The 10,458-nt window shown below is 43.2% G+C and overlaps 1 protein-coding gene across 1 annotated transcript; it reads left to right on the top strand.

Annotated features, from left to right (window-relative positions):
- Positions 1-2,368: 2,368 nt before the first annotated feature.
- LCE6A (late cornified envelope 6A) lies at positions 2,369-6,714 on the top strand. Its single transcript, XM_008695764.2, is given in 2 exon segments — positions 2,369-2,669; positions 6,689-6,714. Coding segments are annotated over 2 exon segments (273 nt in total). The 5' UTR covers positions 2,369-2,422.
- The last annotated feature ends 3,744 nt before the right edge of the window (positions 6,715-10,458 follow it).

The following is a 10,458-nucleotide window of genomic DNA, read 5'->3' as shown; positions in this document are numbered from 1 at the left end:
AAACACATTTGAGATGCGTGAGGTGTCAGAGTGTGGGCTTATGTGGTATGAATCTGGGTGGAGAAAAGGAAACCCTGGTATAACAAGACCAGAGTTACTCTGCCCTCCCAGGTCTTAGTGTCTATGACACCTTTCTGAGGAGCAGTTAGGGGTACTTCTGATACCTGAGAGGGAGGAAAAGAGGAGAGGAGGAAAAGGAGAGAGAGGAGGGAGAAGGAAGTGAGGGAAGAAGGGGTCGGATCTCTGAGGCCCTATAACTCAGGTGCTCCCAGGGTCCTGTTCTAATGGACTGAGAAAGGCTTCCTACCATCTCCCACCTTCTATTTCACTTACATGGACTCTTCTTTCCCTTCAACCAAACTACATGTCAAAGCCTACTTCCCCCTGCGAGCCTTCCCAGATGAAGCAGGTAGGCCCTGACAGTCATGTCCTGCTGGATTTGCTCCAGCAGATGCTCCTCTGGCCTGTCCCACTCTCCACCCTGGTTAGATCGTTATCTGTCACCCCACATCCCAACCTTGCTCACCTTTGTCCTATGTATGACTTGAAGTCTTTGAGGGCAACCCCTATACTCAGAATATCCCTCTAGTTGCTCATCTTTTTCACTTAATCCCCGGTTTCCTGAGTCCCTGAGTCCCTAGGCACTGAGAACACAGAGACAGGCAAGACACTGTCCCTAACACCAGGAGTTTAAGTAGGACCTTTTCACTTAGCTGACACATGGGCAACAATTCTGAGCCAGATACCTCCAGAAGTGAGGGACCATATTTCAAAGAGACTGTTCTCACTGTAAGCACAGCCTACATGTACTGATATCAATTTTCATAAAAGATAAAGGAAAATTTTTCACTCTGCAGAAAACTTTTCCTTGGGGCCTCTCAATAGTTACATAAACAACTCCCCTTTGCATTAAGAGGTAGCAGAGGTTTATGAATGTTTTACTCTCCACACTTTTCTTGGCCTGATCTGTAAGGTGAGGTCCACCCACCGATTTCTCTGTACTATTTATGAAAGGGTGTTCCCAGAAGCGTTAGGTGTGGATGGTGAACACAAGAGATTGAGATTTGAGCCACAGAACAAAAATGAGTCGGTTTTGTTTTTTTCCTATTTTTTGTTCTCCCAAAATACAAAGTCCATTTTAATGGCACATAGATTATTCCATTCCACAAATATTAATGAGCATCTTCTTTATGTCAGGGATGTATCAGGTCCTAGGAATTTAGAAGTGATAAAGACAAGGTCCTCTCATCAAGGAACTGTGTAATAAAGGTGGTAAGACAAATATGTAGGTCACCTCAGTGACCTACAGCTATAAAGGCTGTGAGAGGCGCTTCTGACATTCAGAGGAGGGAGGACTTGGATGTGGCCTGGTGGACCAGGCAAGTCACTGTGGAGGTGGTGGCCTTGAGCTGAGTGGTAGAAGGGGTGGAGGAGGGGTGGGGGTGGACAAGAAGGGTCTTCATCAGACTTGGATGGCATTGAACTTGGTCCTTCCCCAGCAATCTTAGGGAGGTTTCCACATAATCAGATCCCTCTTAGGCCCCCAGAGATGTCATCTAGACTTGGCCAGTGTACCTAACCCAATCAGGCCACTCTGAAGGCCACAGCCTCTGGTTACTCATTCTCATGGGATTGCCGTTGGCCCACATCTTGTTGCATGCCACTGAGGAATCCAGCCTTGGGAATTGTGAAACATCTGGATAAATAGTCCATGCACAGCTGCCCTCCAATAATATGTAGCCTGAAGGCTTCACTGGAGGATATATAAAATGTTTCCAGGCTCCTTCTCCTGGAATGATTTGTCCACACATCCTCCTCTAGGGTGAGGCTACCTCTGGGTGAGGAGACACTTGTATGTCCATCACTCAGATGCTGCCAAGGCAGGTCTCACTTCTGCCCAGGGAGTAGATAAGCCAGGTAAAAGACCTTTGGGACAGGGAGAAGGGAAGGGAGGTGGTCCCCACAAAAGACCTACCTCAAATGATTTAACATGGGAGAAAGAGAAACCAGAGGGCTGAAGAAGCAGAGAAGATACACCCAGGCTTAAGAATCTCAGGGCAAGGTAAGACTGAGTGAAGAAAGAGCAGAGATTCGTTTCTCCTTTATACCTGACCATGGTGGACCCTGGTCTGGGAAAGTAAAGAGTCTGCTCAACTCAGCTGCACTTTAAGAAGATGATTAAGTTATTAGCTTGGTTGTTGGTGAGTGGGAGTTCCCACTCACCCTGGGAGTTCCCACCATGGCTTACTTCCCAAATTTACCCACTCAGATCCATTTCTGTCCCTCCTAGGATGGATTTAGCAGATTGTAAATGCCAGCTTTATTTTGACAGCTCCAGCCCAGGAGAAAAGAAACAGATACCCAAGGCCCTGACTTAACTGAATTCTCTTTTTCCTTCCAGCTTCCACTCAGTAGTGCACTGATGTCACAGCAGAAGCAGCAATCCTGGGAGGCCCCTATTGCTCCCAAATGCTCACTTCCCCAGTGCCCAAACCCCTCCCTGGCTGCCTGCTCTGCTCCTTGCTGTGACCCCTGTTCAGGAGGCTGTGATTCTGGTTCCCAAAAGCCCGGGGAGCAGAGAGCCTGCCGCTCTCAGAAGGCTCACCGCAAGAAGCCCTGCTGCCTTAGTGGTGGCACAGTCTACCACATCAAAGAAGAGGAGTGCTGAGGTGACCAACCCAAGGGAGAGGGACACAGGTACGGTTGCTCTCTCCCATCCGGATTTCTGCACTCATGCCACTGGGATGCTCCAGACCTCCCCCTCTAGTTAGGGCTGGGAAACACTTCCTGGTCCCCATAAGCTGCATTCCTGCTTCTGTCTTCCATCCACCCCTTCGGCTCAGCAACAACGTAGAGTCAGAGCCCTGGCTGCTGTGAATCCCTGAGGCCACTGGAGGGGCTGAGGCCTCCACAGGTGGATGCTGCCTCTTCTTTCCTTCCAAGATGTTGACTGGTGGTGTTTCAGAGACACATGGTTTGAGATTTCTGTCTCAGCATCCTTATAGCCATCAACCTATGTTATTGCATAATCCTTACATTGAAAGCTTTCGTGTGACAAACATATGTTGAGCACCTACTCTATACTGTGCTCTGTGTTCCCAGATGTAATAGGAGATTTGTCTCTGTTCTAGAAAAGCTTGCAGTCTAGTGGGAGAAACAACGTACATTGTAGATTGAAATATGTGGACTAATAAATATAATTTTAAGGTGATTGACATACTTCTTTTTTCCCCCTCACTTTGTGTGAACTCTAAGGGGGCAAAGAGTACAAAAGGTCAAGGACAGAAGGGAAAAACTCATCCTGATGGTGTAGATCAAAAGTGGTTTCCTTGGGGGGCGCCTGGGTGGCACAGCCGTTAAGCGTCTGCCTTCGGCTCAGGGCGTGATCCCGGCGTTATGGGATCGAGCCCCACATCAGGCTCCTCCACTAGGAGCCTGCTTCTTCCTCTCCCACTCCCCCTGCTTGTGTTCCCTCTCTCGCTGGCTGTCACTGTCAAATAAATAAAATCTTAAAAAAAAAAAAAAAGACAAAAGTGGTTTCCTTGGAAAGAGAAATCTGAAGCAGAGAGGGCATGTTGCTTGGGGGAGAACAGAACTCCAGGATAGGTAGCATTTCAACAGGGCTTTTAAAGACAAGCCGACTTTGGTGTTGGGGATGGAACAAGGATGAGGAACTTTCCAGGTAGAACTGATACTTTTCATGTACAAGTGGGATACTTGCCAATGACATGGATTTCAGCTTGGCTAGACTGCCAGGAGTGAGATTATCATATGGAATAGCTCATAAGCCAGGTATGAAACTGCAGCTCCCAAAGGACAGTTGCTCTGGGGTGGGGAGGACCTGAGATAAAGTAGAGGGGCCTGGTGGGGCTTAAGACTCATCACGGTTGCATATCAATATAAGTTCGGGGAAATAATTTTTAGTTGATTCTCATTTTCTGGGGAAACTGAAAATATGTTTTTAACTAAGTACCCAGCCCAATGGATTCTATTGCCCAGTCTCAGGGCAGAGAATCAGGCTGTCTACCATTCCCAAAACACAAGATGCCCATTTCCAGAGCTTAGCAATCCTTCTGACTGCTGGAACCTGGTTTAGCCTCTGCTGTGATGTATCTCTCTATATAGGCATATGCAAAGAGCACAATTTTGTATAATTATAATCTTGAAAGTGTAATTTTTCTCACTAAACAAATGATGCATGCCTGTATAAAGATGTTTTAATGTAAATAAGCATAAGGAAGATGATTAAGACCAACCAAACTACTACTACTAACTACTGCTAATAACTTCAGGATCTATTTCCAAACTTTATTTTTAAAAAATCACAAAATAGGATCATTTCAGAATACTTTGTAACCTGATCTTTTACTTAGCAGTACAATTGTCAATACTCTTCCGTGCTAATAAATATTGATCAACACTATTATAGTCCATCCTGTGAACACACCACGATTTGTGTAAATAGTTCCCTGATTTATGTGGAGAAAGGGGAACCCTCTTACACTGTTGGTGGGAATGCAAGTTGGTACAGCCACTCTGGAAAACAGTGTGGAGGTCCCTTAAAAAGTTAAAAATTGAGCTACCCCATGATCCAGCCATTGCACTACTGGGTATTTACCCCAAAGATACAGACGTAGTGAAGAGAAGGGCCATATGCACCCCAATGTTCATAGCAGCATTGTCCACAATAGCTGAATTGTGGAAGGAGCCGAGATGCCCTTCAACAGATGACTGGATTAAGAAGATGTGGTCCATATATACAATGGAATATTACTCAGCCATCAGAAAGAATGATTATACAACATTTGCAGCAACATGGACGGGACTGGAGGAGATAATGCTAAGTGAAATAAGCCAAGCAGAGAAAGGCAATTATCATATGGTTTCACTCATTTATGGAACATAAGGAGTAGGAAGATCGGTAGGAGAAGGAAGGGAAGAATGAAGGGGGGTAAACAGAAGGGGGAATGAACCATGAGAGACTATGGACTCTGGGAAACAAACTGAGGGCTTCAGAGGGGAGGGGTGTGGGGAATTGGGCTAGGCCAGTGATGGGTATTAAGGAGGGCACATATTGTATGGAGAGCACTGGATGTTATACACAAACAATGAATCATGGAGCACGACATCAAAAACTAAGGATGTACTGTATGGTGACTAACATAATAAAAAAATTTTTAAAAATAGTTTCCTGATTTGTGGCACTTATATTGCTTCCACTTTTTTGCTGTCTAAACAACAGTAAAATAAACATTCTCATTGGTGATTATTCTTAGTAATTTCTCTCAGATACATTTTTAGAATTGGAATTCTAAAGTTGTCAAAGACTTTTTTTCAGACTCTCCAGGAAGATTGCATCTTAGAGGCAATGAAAATGCCTCCATTTAAGAAAACCATTTTGGAGAAAGGGATTTCTTTTGCTCAAGAGTAAGAGTGAGTACTATGTTAAAAAATTACTCTAGGGATGCCTGGGTGGCTGTCGTTAAGCGTCTGCCTTCAGCTCAGGGCGAGATCCTGGTGTTCTGGGATCGAGCCCCACATCAGGCTCCTCTGCTGAGAGCCTGCTTCTTCCTCTCCCACTCCCCCTGCTTGTGTTCCCTCTCTCACTGGCTGTCTCTATCTCTGTCAAATAAATAAATAAAATCTTTAAAAAAATTTTCTCTAGTTAGGGGCATATGGTGGCTCAGTCATTTAAGTGTGCAACTCTTGATCTCAGCTCAGGTCATGATCTCGGGGTCCTGGGTTAGAGTCCTGCGTCGGTTTCCGAGCTCAGCAGGAAGTCTGCTTAAGATTATCTCTTCCCTTCCCTTCTCCCTCTGCCTCCGCCCACCCCACCATGTGCACACTCTCCCTCGCTCTCTCAAATAAGTAAATATTCTTTTTTTTTTAAGATTTTATTTAAAGATTCTCCCTATGAACCAGAGTGGGAGAGGGCATAGAATCTCTATCATAAAACTACATGTGGAAAATTAGAAGCAATGGGGAACAGCCTGTGATTCAATAAAAGGGCATAAATATTCAGTCTGTGACCCACACAGTTATTCTACCTCAGACTAATGATCAGTTCTGAACTTCCTGGCAGATAGAATATATAGAGAGACAAATGATCTAATTTACATAGCTTTCGAGGGAAGGATTGCCCTCCTAACAATGGAGTCTGAAGGAAGTTGTTTGCAATGATCAGCGATATACTTAACGTCATTGCTAGAACACAGTCATAGAAGAAGATGGCAAACCACTATTGTTTTGTCTCCCACTGAAAAAGCATGTAGCATTAAAATGAAATGTTGCTTATGAAATGGCAGAGGGGTCAGCCAAGAAAAAGGCAGATGCTTAAAAGCAGAAGGTCTCTCAGTTCTAGTCAGAGATTGGTTCACCAGGGGTAGAATTCACCTGTCTGTAAAATGTGGCCAACAAAATACCTTAATTCTTCATTCTGGTGTGAGATAAGATAAAGGGGCCTAAATAAATGCATTATCTAACACCTGACCAGTATAGGACCCCCTACACACACAGGAGTCTCACTTCTACACTTCTCTCTACTTAGCACCTGCCATCCTCCTCCTTGGAGCTTCAGCAGGACCTTCCTAAGTGGGCCTATAGTTGACTTCATTACACTGATTGAAGGTCCTGGAATTTCTACCCTTATCTTTGACAGGTTCTCTCTGTTTTGTTTTGATTGACACAGGACTAGAAGTGACCGACACACCCTAACCCCCCCGGCAAACTCAGTCCCTGCTCCGATCAACCATTAACTCTACTTGTTTCTCTAGTGCCTAGTTAGTTTGCTCTCATAGGTTTCAGGTGAGTGAATTATAGGGCACTTTCCCCATTGTAGCTTTATATAATAGCCCTGACATATGAGAACCATTTCCCAAATATTTGACTGGAATCCACCTTAAAATTCTTGCCTGATCTGTCTCAGTATCCACTGTCACAGCTACAACCCCGACCCATGCAAGGCCCATGGGATTTCTGTAGAAGGTGGTGGTGGTCCTTAGTGTGATGTAGAAAGAAGAATGTGAAACCAGCTTTTCTGGGTTACTGATGCATTCTCTTGGCATTCACTGGTATTTATAAATCTTTGGAGAAATAAAAATATAGATCCTTATCACTGAGGGACCCTGAAATAGCCAAATAATTAGTAATAATTATAAAGTATTATAAATATTATAACAACAACAAAAGACAATGAACTAGCCAAATAACAGTAATAATAAATTATTATATAAATGTTATAACAAGGGACGATGAACTACCCTAATAATGGAAATAATAATAATTATTATCATAAATATTATAACAACAATAGCACAAAGAGCAATGGCAGCAATCTGTATTTGTGCAGAGCTTACTGTGGAGGAACACTCGTCTATCACTTTACACATGTTACTCATGTAATCCTCACAGCAGCTTTATGATATAGATATAATTTTTATCACCATTACAGATGAGCAATTGAGGCACAGAGGAAACAAGTGACAAGCCTAATGTTGTACAACCAATGAGTAAGGGAACTTGGAATTTAAAACTACGTGATCGAAGCACAGACACTTAACTCTGATACTGTGCCCCCAAGAGGGTAGTGTTGGAATGAATATGTTCTGCTCTTGCTATGTATGCCCCCACCTCCCCACCCAGGCCCAAGCATAAACACTGGGTTGGAAATCAATTGACCTTATATTTAGTCCTAATTCTGCCACTATTTCACTCTATGAGTTGAGTAAAATGACTTATCTGAATCTTTAACTCTCATTTGTGAAAGGAAGGCATATAATCAAGCTAAATGGCATATTTTATTATTAATTAATCCACTTATTCAACAAGTAATTAAGTGCCAACTATATGTCAAGAACTGCTTTTTTTGAGGCATTATCATTATTTTTTTATTATATGATGCATGCATTTTATTAGGGAAAAATTTCTAACAAAGATAACAGTCTAAAAAGGATTGGGCTGCTTTGTGAGGTAATGAGTTCTCCAACTAAAAGGGTTTCAATTTAGCACAGAAAGCTCATCATTAGGCATATGGGAGAGGATATGGAAACAGCAGGTAGAAAACTACACTAGATGCTTGGTAAGACTCCTCCAAGGGCTGAATGATTTTCTGAGTTGCCTGGACTCCCTACATCTTTTAACCATCTATGAAGATCTCTGGAAGAGCTTAGAGGAAGGTAGAGACTATGGAAATATTGCTAGAATGTTCTGTGAGCTAGCTATCATTCTATGGTGCTACAAGAACACTCTAGGACTATGGTTCCCAAACTAGCAGAATCCCCTAGTGATTTAAACATTGCAAATGCTTAGGAAATGATTTAACATTGCAAATGCTTAGGAATGATTCCATGGAGATAATGACTTGATAGGTCTTAACTGGGGACAGGAATCTGAATTTTAAGTGCTTTTCAGACGGTACAACCAGGTTTAGAGTCCCTGATCTATAACAGCACCCAGAGCATGACTGAACCAACAGTTTCCTTGTTTCATGTAATCCTTGCTGGGCTGGCTCTATTGCTCCAAAACCAAGAGACTATGTGATCTGCACATGCCCTTAAACTCTCCAATGCTCAACTTTCCCATATGTGGTGATATCCACCCAACAGAGTTGTTAAGAGGAGAAAACAAAACATGTGAAATGTAGTACAAATGGGGGAGGGGAGAGGGGGTGCCCACTGTCTCCAAAAGTATGAAAGGTTGAGAACTATGGGTTCACAGAATGACAGAGCAGAAGGTCCTGATGTCACAGATGAAAGTGCAGGCCCAAAAAGTCTGAGGAACTTGCCTAAGTCTTCTTAATGCCTGCCCCCTATGCTCATATTTTATAGTACTGGCCTTCCTCAGTAAAGATAACACTACTGATTCAACTAGGAGCAGGCTTTGCAGTTTCATAGTCCAGCCTTTCTCTGAAGATTCTGAAGATGTGTTAATTGCAGGACAAAGGATATAGTCTACTGAGTTATCTCCCTTTGGCACAGTGGGAAGAATGATGGTGAAGTCATTAGCATGGCATTGTGATGAGTCAGAGATATTATCAGTATAAGCAGTCTTTAGGAATGGGAGGATGATGGAGCCAAAGTCCTGTCCTGGTTACTCTGCTGGGAGGAACCCACCTCTAACATCAGAAGAAAGGAATGAAGGTACACAGGAGCAAGAAACTCTGTCATTATAGACTGAGGGGTCTTCTTTCCTAGAAGATTTATAAATATCTTCTTGGGATCAGTGTCTAGAGGAATAGGATAGGCAAAGTGTCCTCACTTCATCCCTTCCTATCTTAGGACTGAAAGGTTTTTTCCTTGGTGACATTTGTAGACACAAGACACAATAGGATGTTTTATTTCCCCACTCACTGAGGTCAGCTGAGGGTCCAGGGTGGAGCCTGGGACTGAAAGAAGAAATCCTTACATTTGTTACGTAGTAGAAGGATCCTCACAGCTATGAAGGACAATAGCTCAGGAAGTCACCCAGGTTTAGTATGTTCTGGCAGCCCTGAGCATGAACTCTCATCATTACATCAGAGATCAAGAAGAAAACAACAAAGACAAACACTCATTTCACAAATGGAAACCCTGAGGTCCAGAAGAAGCAAATGACCCATGGCTGGTCAGTGTCAGGACTGGGCCTGTGCTCCAGGGATGACCTGCTACTTCAATCCGAGGGAGTTTTCTGCAGTTTGAGATATTACAGAAAAGAAGGGCTGTAATGCCAGAACAGATGATATTGGTGTGTATCCCCCAGTCCCACAGGAATAGGACTCAGAAGCTGAGAAATATCTAGGACCACAGTGAATAATTATAATGCTTATATTGTAACTACAGCTTACAGAACACTTACTCAGTGCTGGGCATGGTGTCGATTTCTTTCCTCCTAACATTTATTTTAACCATCACATTATACATGGTAGGCCTATGTCTCTAGCCTACACTATACAGACAAGGGAGGGTGACTGGTTTTTGAGGCCTCCTCATGGAAGTGATGGGAATGTGTTATGCTGTGTTGGTCTTGTCTCCTTTCTTTTATCCACTAATTGAGATGGCTTAAGACCCATAGGGCCAGGTCATTGTACAAAGATCATGACTGTACCCTCCATTCCAAGAGAAGCACAAGTTGCTTTAGTCTTTCAACAAGCAGGTATAATTCCCATTGCCTCAAAATGGATGAAAGACCTAAATCTGAGACAGGAATCCATCAAAATCCTAGAGGAGAACACAGGCAGCAACCTCTGTGACCTTGGCCGCAGCAACTTCTTGCTAGACACATCTCCAAAGGCAAGGAAAACGAAGGCAAAAATGAACTTTTGGGACTTCATCAAGATAAAAAAGCTTTTGCACAACAAAGGAAACAGTTGACAAAACCAAAAGACAACTGACAGAATGGGAGAAGATATTTGCAAATGTCTATCAGATAAAGGGTTAGTATCCAAAATCTATAAAGAACTTACCAAACTTAACACCCAAAGAA

Source organism: Ursus maritimus, unplaced genomic scaffold (assembly GCF_017311325.1).
Source record: "Ursus maritimus isolate PB19 unplaced genomic scaffold, ASM1731132v1 scaffold_12, whole genome shotgun sequence".
NCBI lineage: Eukaryota > Metazoa > Chordata > Mammalia > Carnivora > Ursidae > Ursus > Ursus maritimus.
Note: the sequence above shows the minus strand (reverse complement) of the source record. Positions and strands in the feature narration are given on the sequence as shown.